The sequence below is a fragment of the Dermacentor albipictus genome, chromosome 2 (assembly GCF_038994185.2).
Source record: "Dermacentor albipictus isolate Rhodes 1998 colony chromosome 2, USDA_Dalb.pri_finalv2, whole genome shotgun sequence".
Taxonomy (NCBI): Eukaryota; Metazoa; Arthropoda; class Arachnida; order Ixodida; family Ixodidae; genus Dermacentor; species Dermacentor albipictus.
Window position 1 is genome coordinate 165792361 of NC_091822.1, and position 12185 is coordinate 165804545.

Below are 12185 nucleotides of genomic sequence, written 5' to 3' on the forward strand. Positions count from 1 at the left end.
CTTTCGTTTCCGAACACTGTACGCTTTTATGGGAGCATATGACAAAGTTAGCGTCCTTGATGACGTTTTCAATATGTAATGCATCACAAGTCAGGCACATTTCGCAAGGTTTAATACTGCAGGACGATTACCAGTCCTTGTCATCAGATTACGACCGAGAGTGTGCCAAATTGTCAGGTCTCATACTTTACGAAACGCATTTTGTCGACAACTGGCCTACGCGCTATCTTGCGCACACTTCTGCTGTTGGCTCAGCTGCTGGCGAGCACTCGTCTACGCAGCTGAGTTGCTCATCTCAAACTATCGCGCTTAATCTATGCAAGAATCTATGAAATAAGTTATCCAGACTAACATATTGGGAAGTAACAGGTGCGCTTGACCACTGCGTAAGCTTTAAACAGGGTAAAGGCGCCTCCCAAATGTAATAATTAAAGCAGTGCCGACAATAACACGATAGTAACTCTCACTACAACACTGGGCACATAACTGCCATTGAGCAAGGATAATTGTATAAAATAGATTATATTTGTATAGGAAAATCTAACGTTTGATATGCAAGCAGACTTTTATGGGTACATGATGACAGCGTGTGGCAATCTTTTCTTTCCTTCAACACTGCGCATCTTTTTGCTTGGATGTCGTGGAGCGAACAATGCTCACTCGTACAGTTTATGATATTTACAAACTGATGCGGGATCGGATTTAATTTTCCTCATGTCGGACTGTTAATCTTTCGAAGCTGCTATTCAGACGAACGCACAAGCAGCCACCCTTCAGTGTTCGGTGCTTGCACTCCTTCTGTTGTACAACTTGCCAGATTTTTGCATAACTTCTGCGTGTATGACATATTGACACCGTTACCTTCGCTTTTCTTCCGTGATATTGCTTGCCATCTACTTTGGATGTACCCTGGGACAAAGACAATTCGCAAAAGTGTACTTAAAGGTGTGAAATCCGAGCAGTTACCAAGCTGAAGACTATGAAATATAGATTACGGACAACAGATTTCAATATTGCAGTATCTCTATGAAACTGGCCTGCTTGCTTATATGTAGTTTCACACTGACGCTTTACTGTGTGGGAAGCCAAGCGGAAAAAAAAATTGGACGATTCCTTTTGCGACACCATGGCAATGGACACGGCCGCCGACACTACAACGCGACGATATTGTCACGTTCTCACGCACTCAACAAATCATCCTCCGCGTGCCAAACACTATGCTTGCCAAGTTTACAATGTAACAAAAACACGTTTTCCACATCCTCTGTTTGCTATTACGTCTTTTCATCAATCACGCATGGAAACTCAGCCTTTCTTCTTTGACTCTTGAACTGAAACTCATCTAGGTCTGCTGATCTGAAAAGTGGTTTTCGTTTAACGCATTAAGCAACGTTTTAAATATCGAGAAGCGACGACAGCCCTGTTTGAAGACGATTAATTTTTTTCCAGTCTTGATTTTGTCAGCACATCATCACAGAGAAAAAAAAAACGCGCCTTTCGTGGCTTTGTGAATCGACACTTTCACACAGCTTTCTCATCTAGGCTACAACTTTCCCAAGAAGAGCAAGTCTCGAGGGTCTTTTCGTTCCTGCTGCAGGCATCAAATTGCTTTTTTTTTCCATAGCTAAGCCGCTACGTGGGGCGGGTTAACTATGAACCGTCAGTGCTAGCTTTTTCGCCACCTCTCGGGTCGCTCGAAGAATTTTAAGCGCACTCGCTTCAAATGCTTCGAGAACTGCTCGCCTAAACAATACCGAGATACGTACGGAAGCCGTAATTGTCAAGTAACGCACGCCACGTCTGTATATTATGTATTTTTCTCAACAGAGTCACAACATCTAGCCTTACATATATATATATATATACATATAGTTCTGTGGTCTCTCATTTTACACTGCGCACAAGTTGCACAACCTATCGTGAACTTATAGTAAGCAACACGTCATAGCAAACACACTACTCACGCACGTGTCTTCCTGGTAGCACATTTTACTCGCAAGCGCGCACGTTTAGTTGATCTAGTTAACAGTAAGGACAGAAAAATGTCCCAGTATACGACGAGGATGTGTCTCGTCAGCCGGGTGTCTTGTCGTGGCAACAAAGCTTTTCTGTCTTGGATAACAAGGTCGTTGAAGTTAAGCTGCAAGCACGTGGTACGGTTGTAGCATGCCATCCCACGAACGACTTATAAGAGTAGCCTTAACACTCCACTGCTGTTGCTACTATTACTTGTTTGCTATTACTACTACAATTAGCGTACTTGTCTTCTAGTGCCAGCAACTGCGTGCAAAAAGCTGCCGCTAGCTTCGAGCAGATAACATCGGTCTAAGACACTGTTTCTAAGACGCGCCGCGAGTAACATCGGGGTTCTGTTGTGCAGTACGCCTCTTGCCAATTTCCAAAAGCACGGTGAGAGAATAAGGTCGTAAGATATATAAATTGCAGAGACGACAACGTTTTGTGTCGCGACCACAAGGTAATTGGCCTCGTCGTCGTCTCGACGATACTTCAGACATTGAACATGGGTTGTTATAATCACAAGAAAGGTTGTTCCTATGTTACAACAATTCCTGTCGCTACGTTTGGTGTTGGCAAGCGAAGTTCTGTCTTGACTACAGAAAACTGCGTTGCCACGACTGGACGGCAGACTCACGACACGAATATTTGCCCCCGTTTTTGTTGTATTCCTAAGTGCGCACACTAGTCGTGACACCGGAAAACTTTGTTTTCACGTCGAGATATTAAACTTACCAGTTGATTTCGTGACCACAGGATGTCATGGTGTACTACACGAACTTTCGTTACAGCAAGCGTTTCTTTCTTGATGACAGCTGTATTTACGAAAATCACAATGAGAGTGCCTTTCGTGACGGCAGAAAATTTATTTTCGGCTCTTTCAATGCTGAAGTGTCGAGGAAGTAGATGCGTAAACATTTCGATGTTTTGATATCTGCACGTAAATAAGCAAATGAGAAAGGAGAGTTTTGAACGATACATTGTCGCGCTGAAGATCTATGTGTCGAGATTATGAAAACTTAGGAGATGACCGCGTGCGCGGTGTGGCCCTTCTTTCGTCTGATGCCATTATTCTGTCAGCAATCTTTCTCCCTCAGCGCATGCGATAGCCCACCACACTGCGAACCATTCTATAGCTAACGCGTGGGCCGCGTTGCTTTGCGACGTGAACATTACACACTTGGTACTGCACCAAACAACGGGAGCAACATTGCTACAACAATTGTAAATGACATCGCACTTTAGACATGTCTTAAAATAATTGCGTGCAACAGTAATAGGTAACTATATCAAAAGGATGAAAAAAAATCGAGTGATCTTACTGAGCGGCTGGCTATATTCGGGCTTCTGCGTTGACGCTTCTTGAGTGTGAGGTTCGTATTGCTGTTCTCTGTAGCTAATTTACACATGATTGCTATAGTTGCAGTTTAAATAAGTCGTATAGCATTGGTCTCACGCCCGCCTTATTGACCTTGCGCAAGAAGCTTTTTTTGCGTCATATTTTATGCGCCGTGCTCCTAATAGTAGAGTACTCTATGGCGCGTGGAAAGAATCAAAGAAAGGATAGACGCTGTTTTGAGCAAAGCCCGACACCGTACTTTATCTACACTTTCTTTCTCTGAATTCGATTAGACGCTAGTGTCGCAGGACTTCTGCGGTTTCATCTAAGCATGTCACTGGGAAATGAGCCACCTAGTGTCTCAAGACTGAGCACTTTGACTTGAGCGTATGGCGCCACTTGAAATCCCATTAAGCCGCTCCCTTGTGAGCAGGGCTGCAGTGCACGTCCTTGTGATGTTCAAGCTACGACGTCGAAGCAGACTTTCGTATCAGAATCTTTTTCTCACGTGATATATCTTAAGATATCGTGACCTTCCCACGTGTCTTAAATGCGCGTTTGACAAAGTGCAATTCTTGCTTTTCTGTCAATTGTTAGAACCGCGCAATTGCCTTTAAATGCCGCGTTTATTTATGTACTGTCATAAGGTAATCACGCTACTATCGCCTGTACTCACGCGCTTGCGTTTGCTTTGCGGAGAGAGATCTCTTAACTTATGCAATGATGATAACTATGATGATTTATCAAAGAAGCTCATTGTACGGGCTAGACCAAGGACCCGGTGACATTATGATAACATATAAATGAACATGTATTGTATAAGATGATGAGTTGCCCTCGCTTCCCGCCTGCTTCATCCCCTGCGGATCACAGCTGTTTTTCACTGACAATGTGTTCCCGATGTACCTTGCTGTGGCTCTTTGTTTGCTTTCCTTTGAGATTGCCGCCGCTTTGCAACATTTTTTTTTGTTTTTCTGTGTGTTCCTGTGATGTACCCATTTTGCTGTTTCCCCGTTCAACTCGATGCATTAAATTATGCTGCTGAAATGCGACGGAGTTTGTGCTTCTTTTCTTTTGCTTCCTTGGTTGCCTCTCTTTTGTTGAACGGGGCTGGTGCGCATTGTCTGCAGTGCGCTTACAGGCTGGACATGCACTGCTGTTACAACCCGTGCAAGTGAGTAGCATGTCACCTGTGCGAGTGAGTGCGACGTAAGTTGCATGCATATTTAAATGTTGCGGTACGGCTGATCGATCAGCCGGCTTATCACTCAGTCACAATTGATTAGGTATAGTATTTACACGAGAACTGCGTAATAGTATGTTCAATCAATCAATCAATCAATCAATCAATCAATCAATCAATCAATTAATCAATCAATCAATCAATCAATCAATCAATCAATCAATCAATCAACACTTATAGCTGTACAGAGTCCACCGTTGCCAACCATTCGATTTGCGAAAACGTCGCTTAATATTACGACAGGAACAAGTCAGCACGATAAGACACGTATTCTAGTTTAGATTTCGAGAATGAAGTGGAATGCGGCCGCTGATCACAGTTGTTTTACTAGAGTAACCGAAGCGGTCCCATGAGAAAGGAAACGCGGTCATAAACGGCAGAGCATTAGCTGTGGTGACACGACAGGAAATTCGAAGGTATAGTACGGAATGGGCTGCCATTTTCTTTCTGCTGTAAACTGGATGACGACGACGTGCAGGAAATGAGATTGCACGAGAGCACGAAGATGGCCTTCTGAGGGCTTGTAAGTTCGAATAGCGGCTTCAAGTACTTTAAGTCCTCAATCGCGCTGCAGTGACCGGTCCTTATTCTTGAGAGCAAAGAATCAACGTTCGGGCAACGGATCTATGTAGTACACACTTTGTCAGAAGAAAGGAAACCACCGTACAAGTTACCGCAGCTGACTACGGACCTTGAGATAGCCTCCTTTTGTGTTCACGCCTATTGGAAGCTCGGGAGAAGAACGCCAACTATAGCCCTCAACCTCTGTAGATCATCTTTGTGCTATGGGGTCTGTACCATGACTACGACGCAGCCGGGACTCGGCAACGACACTCGGGCATTTAGTGGCTTCGTTTCTTTCGACGAAAGCCGTACGTTTTGGTAGAACATCTCGGTTGACAAGAATGTTGTTTACCACGAGAGTTCTTCAGTCGCACCAGTTCCAAAAGCTTTCTTCAAAATTTGGAACGCTCGGAAAAGTGAATGGCCGTTTAGCGCAAGCGCACTTAAGCTCAGCCCCAGTCGCCAAGTGTCAGCACTGCTTGTGGAAGCATTGTGGATCGCTAACAGCCAGCTGAAAGCAAGGCCAAGGGGACCGAATGCGGATAGCAAGCATGCAGGATACTTAAACAGGCTGAGTGCTGTCGCACCTGCTCTTTCTGCCAGCTACTGCAGTTCTCGGCAGAAGTGGCTGCCATCTACAATGGCTGCAGATTCAGGGACCGTATTCGCAAAGCTTGTAGTTCGTAAGTTCATTTTGCTTGCCGGTAGGTGGTCGCTTTCCTAGTAATACGTCCGGCAGGATGAGTGGCTGGCACCATTTCTTACGGACAGCAGTTTAGAAGCGTGCTTTGCTGGGCCAATTGGTGCATGGTGAACGTATAGGGGGTTGCAGCAAGTACGGACGCGAGCACAAGTAAAAGGAACGGACGGGACAGCGCTGGTTCCAGCGTTGTCCTCTCCGTTCCTGTTACTCGTGCTCGCGTCCGTACTTGCTGGATCCCCCTGTACGTTCTTATGAACAGATGTAGCGTAACATGTCTTTCGTGAGTACAGAGCCTGGTTTGTAGGCTGCGCGCGCGCAAGCTTTCAATACAGACAGCACCGCCAGACCACATAGGAGGATGCATATATTGTAGGAGGCTTTACGCGTTCGGAGAGGCTTTGGCGACATCGTTAATCTCGAGGCGAAAGTTTCCACGTTCTGCGAACCAGGCGTGCATGCTTCCAGACAACGGGGGTGAAGGCCCACGAATTATGCATTCCAACGCTCGTGCGTAGATCGTGCGAGGCCTCGCTTGGTCGTTTCTAAGCAAGCCATGAAACGTGTGCGCGCCTGTTGTTCAAAGTGTCCTCTCGTTTCCGTCGCTGTGCATGGCGGCTGGCGTTAGCACGACTTCTAGAGTGCCGAAATAGCCGTAACGCCATATTGCGAGTGCGCGGTGCATATATTCTTGTCTGTAAATGACGCGGCAATCAGCAGACGACTAAGCCATCTTCACTGCGACGTACGACATTTTGACGTGCCGGCCTTATAGACCAGAATTTGCAGCGCTTCTAGGGGTAAACCAACTTTTGCCGGGGAATGCTGGAACTGGCGGAATCAACGATAACTGCGATGACGCTCAGCCTGTTCTTATCGCTTGTCGCCTGCGTTCGCTTGCCGTAATCTTGCCATCAGCAGCCCAGCGTCATCAAACTAGCAGTCCAGCCAACACCACCTAGATAGCACAAGGCCTTTTCACTCCGATCCATGACGTCATGCTACCTGGCCCGACTGCCATAGAATCTAATGGGGATGCTCCCGAGTAGGCAACAGTGATTTTGACGTCACCGCATTCATCACGCCAGCCTTGTCAATAGACATTTCGGGCCAGGTAGCGTGACGTCATGGATCGGAGTAAACCGGCCTTGTGCTATCTAGGTGGCGTTGGCCCAGCGCGCGTTGCGCCGTAGGCTGGCGACTGTTGTCGAGATTAAGTGTGCCTGTTCTAAACGGCTGGGTGTTGCGAGGGAGCAACATACCATAGTGAACATACTCTGGTCTGTAAGGGGAATTTGGCAGCTGGGTGTACGATTGAGCAACTCTCGTTATCACAGCTACGAGAGAAGGACTGCAAGGGTGATTTCGGCGAATAAGAGGCAATCGGCAAGGCTGTCTTCCTGCAAGGCAACATATGCCCTTATTCTCTCTCGTCCAGTATCGGCGGGGACCCTGGAGTTCTCGCTGCTCTTGCTCAATGGTGGCAAGGCGCTCAAGTGCATCATCCATCGCGCAAAGGTGACTCAATTTGGAAGCTTCTGTTTCATTCGCGACTTTAAGTACGCGCTGTTATCGCAGCAACCTTTTTGGGCCACAAAGCCTTTATGCAATCCTCATAATCCTTCCTTCTTGTATTCAAAAATGTCACATGCGTCGTGTATCCCACATCTAGAATCGCGTATTATCTCATGTGATCCTATATAAAGATGTTTTATTCCCCTATGCATGCAGCGATATGATCGCATCGAATTATAGTATGAGACATACTGTTCCTTATTAGTACGGTTATAAATGCTAAATCAATGATTCAAGGCCATGTTCCGACCATCTTGATCAAATATAACCCTTATGTAGACGCAAAACCGCGTTTGCTGATGCGGTGCCCAGTCTACGTCGAGCGAAGTGAAGTGTTCCGTCCAACCCATAATTTCCAGGCGTACGAAGATGCGAAAATGCGCAATTTTAATAAAGGTTGCCGCGATAAATGTGTATGCATGCAGGTTACGCATTTTGTGTACTTAAGCGAATGTGTACGCTTACAGCCATAGTCAAAAGTATGCGGACTACTCTACACCTTCCCCATACACGTCGTCCGACTGTGAGGTGCGGTTCCTGTGGCGCATCCTGACACTCGAAACAACGTCTGGATGGCAAGCAAGAGTTATTTGCGTTCCCTAAGGAGTCACTACATACCACAGGGGCTCCCTTAAACAACCTGTGCTCAACATGGCGGTCTCAGACAACGTAGTTCGTATGCTTTTGACAAAGCGTGAACGCGTGACATATATTGGGGCACTGAACACGCTGAGGTGGAGACCTTTCGGTTGCCTGTAGCCCTGCAATTTTCGCACCAGAGGGCGCGACAACCATAAGATGGTGAGACATTGGTGTCCGAGTGTATTAATTATCTCGACCTGTTTGGTCCGAATGGTCTGGTTGGCCCGATTAGGTTTGACCTGAATTCAGGCATGCTAGCAAACGATGGAGGAGGTGACCAGAACGGACACACGCATGCCTCCCTGAATTCGGGGGCCTCTATACGCAAATTTTTTTTGTTTCTAAGGTGGCTGGCCACCTTCTCAAATAATACGTCCAGCAGCAGCACGTATACCCTGTGCTTTACTCAGGTGAGTACTCGTTTCGGAATTATTTTGCCCACCAGAAGCCCTCATAATGTCGATGAGTTTGCGAATGTGTTACAAACTGAAAGGCAACGTGTAGCTAGGGCGGCCCCAAATAAGGACTGCTTTTGCCGAGAAATCCACTTTGCGCTTTTCTATAGAGTTGTGCCAGACGTACAATACAGTACAGTACAGGTAAGTATGGGACGCCTATAAATAGTATTTGAACACTAACCGCAAGTAATACGTGAATGCCTATTTAGTGGATTTTATTTGATAGGTGACTACCGGATATGTAATACTAGTCATCGTTACGCTGTAGTTAGGTTAGAACTAAGGACTGTTCGACAAGGAGGTTGTCCGGTCATTTCATAAATGTTCGCATTGTTCACGCCTGTCGTATGCTGGCATTTCTAAAAGGCCACAGAGTAGTAGCTTTCCCGGAAAAAGATGGGGAAAGAAGCTGTACTTCAGCGTTCGATACAGGTTTGGTCCATATTATATACAGGGCGTTCCAGCTAACGTTAGCCATGCTGTTCGACGAAAAAAGGAGATTAAGAATACAAGCACGGTGCAAGATACGCTCCTCAGACCTGTCGTCGCACCTTTGGCAATCGAACGCTGTAGGTTTTATAGTTGTAACTTACGCCGTGTGTTTTTAAATATTCATTTTTCATTGAACAGCTTGGCTGACTGTAGCTGGGACACACGGTATATGACCCTCTAGGATCAGATCGTGTCGTTTGAGAGGGAGGTCGTAGCCAAGACGGCGCATAGATTCGCGTGAACATGTTTTCTCTCTCTCCGCATATGTAGTGTGCACGATAAGCTCAGAACGACTCTAGGCAGAGTACAGAGAGCTGGAATCATTAAACTGTTCATCAATAGGCTCCACCGCACGTGAGGAACAGTGAGTGCTATCAGCGGGGTATCGAAACAGAACTGATCAAGAAGGCGAAAATAAAACCTTGCTATTCATTACACGAGTTGTAACTGAACCGGAACATTATCATTTTTTCACTCCTAACTAAAATAGAGAAGAAAGAAGTGGAGGCCAATACCCTCTGTGAAAGTGTAATGACAGCGAATTCGAAGGTGTCGCTGTGCTCCCAAATTCGCCCCCGATTCATGCTGTGAACGTGGTTGGACAACAAAGCCAAACCAGTGCACGAAACAAAACACGATTGAGCGGGCTGCAATCCAAAGGAGGAAGAAATAAAACGAAGGACGTTGGTCGGTGTCCTTCGTTTTATTTCTTCAATGCTTCATCCCAACCAGACGGGCTTTCGTCGAACCCTCGATTTCATTAATCCAAAGGAGGGCACGGAAATAAACATTTGTATATAATTCGAAATTGAACATACGTCTTGGTTAATTGGGTAATGAAACTTGGCAGGACTAGAGCTTTATCTTAGCAGAAAGACATGGGGCTGTCCGTTTCCCTCCTGTGGAAGCCCATGTATTGACCGCAGACGGGAATTCCACAACTTTTACAACTTCACTGCAAACTACTTAATTATGAAAAGGGAATGAAACTCGTCGTAATGATAGAGTCATCTTAGCGCTACCAATTGTCATATAATTTTGGAGGATAGTTTTGATAAAATACGGCACCACAATACGCCGACACAAGCGTCGCCGCGTTCACCGCACCTTCTACACATGTGCCGTCACCGCTGCTGCAGCCGCGCCGGAAAGTGCGAAGCGCGTGACGTTATAACCCCGAAAGCGCGGGCCACGTGCACAGGCATCGTAGCCACACTCTCTCCCCCTACCCGTCTCCATCGCTGCAGAGCCGCTCGCTCGCTCCATCCCTTCTATCCTTCCCCATTCCAGCAGTGCCGGCACCCCCGACGCGCGTGACGTTATATCCCCGAAAGCGCGGGACACGTGCACAGGCGTCGTAACCACACTCTCTCCCCCTACCCGTCTCCATCGCTGCAGAGCCGCTCGCTCGCTCCATCCCTTCTATCCTTCCCCATTCCAGCAGTGCCGGCACCCCCGACGCGCGTGACGTTATAACCCCGAAAGCGCGGGCCACGTGCACAGGCATCGTAGCCACACTCTCTCCCCCTACCCGTCTCCATCGCTGCAGAGCCCGCTCGCTCGCTTCATCCCTTCTATCCTTCCCCATTCCAGCAGTGCCGGCACCCCCGACGCGCGTGACGTTATAACCCCGAAAGCGCGGGCCACGTGCACAGGCATCGTAGCCACACTCTCTCCCCCTACCCGTCTCCATCGCTGCAGAGCCGCTCGCTCGCTCCATCCCTTCTATCCTTCCCCATTCCAGCAGTGCCGGCACCTCCGACGCGCGTGACGTTATATCCCCGAAAGCGCGGGACACGTGCACAGGCGTCGTAACCACACTCTCTCCCCCTACCCATCTCCATCGCTGCAGAGCCGCTCGCTCGCTCCATCCCTTCTATCCTTCCCCATTCCAGCAGTGCCGGCACCCCCGACGCGCGTGACGTTATAACCCCGAAAGCGCGGGCCACGTGCACAGGCATCGTAGCCACACTCTCTCCCCCTACCCGTCTCCATCGCTGCAGAGCCCGCTCGCTCGCTTCATTCCTTCTATCCTTCCCCATTCCAGCAGTGCCGGCACCCCCGACGCGCGTGACGTTATAACCCCGAAAGCGCGGGCCACGTGTACAGGCATCGTAGCCACACTCTCTCCCCCTACCCGTCTCCATCGCTGCAGAGCCGCTCGCTCGCTCCATCCCTTCTATCCTTCCCCATTCCAGCAGTGCCGGCACCCCCGACGCGCGTGACGTTATAACCCCGAAAGCGCGGGCCACGTGCACAGGCATCGTAGCCACACTCTCTCCCCCTACCCGTCTCCATCGCTGCAGAGCCCGCTCGCTCCCTTCATCCCTTCTATCCTTCCCCATTCCAGCAGTGCCGGCACCTCCGACGCGCGTGACGTTATATCCCCGAAAGCGCGGGACACGTGCACAGGCGTCGTAACCACACTCTCTGCCCCTACCCGTCTCCATCGCTGCAGAGCCGCTCGCTCGCTCCATCCCTTCTATCCTTCCCCATTCCAGCAGTGCCGGCACCCCCGACGCGCGTGACGTTATAACCCCGAAAGCGCGGGCCACGTGCACAGGCATCGTAGCCACACTCTCTCCCCCTACCCGTCTCCATCGCTGCAGAGCCCGCTCGCTCGCTTCATCCCTTCTATCCTTCCCCATTCCAGCAGTGCCGGCACCCCCGACGCGCGTGACGTTATAACCCCGAAAGCGCGGGCCACGTGCACAGGCATCGTAGCCACACTCTCTCCCCCTACCCGTCTCCATCGCTGCAGAGCCCGCTCGCTCGCTCCATCCCTTCTATCCTTCCCCATTCCAGCAGTGCCGGCACCCCCGACGCGCGTGACGTTATAACCCCGAAAGCGCAAGCCACGTGCACAGGCATCGTAGCCACACTCTCTCCCCCTACCCGACTCCATCGCTGCAGAGCCGCTCGCTCGCTCCATCCTTCTATCCTTCCCCATTCCAACAGTGCCGGCACCTCCGACGCGCGTGACGTTATAACCCCGAAAGCGCGGGCCACGTGCACAGGCATCGTAGCCACACTCTCTCCCCCTACCCGTCTCCATCGCTGCAGAGCCGCTCGCTCCCTCCATCCCTTCTATCCTTCCCCATTCCAACAGTGCCGGCACCTCCGACGCGCGTGACGTTATAACCCCGAAAGCGCGGG

General features: G+C 49.0%; 1 protein-coding gene across 1 annotated transcript in view; it reads left to right on the forward strand.

Moving 5' to 3' along the window:
• Positions 1–12185, forward strand: part of LOC135910608 (rabphilin-3A-like) — a 135477-nt gene that overhangs the window by 103872 nt on the left and 19420 nt on the right. The window contains exon 13 of the mRNA XM_070533346.1: positions 7113–7380. Coding sequence (XP_070389447.1) covers positions 7113–7380 — 268 coding nt within the window. The remainder of the gene's footprint in view (positions 1–7112; positions 7381–12185) is intronic.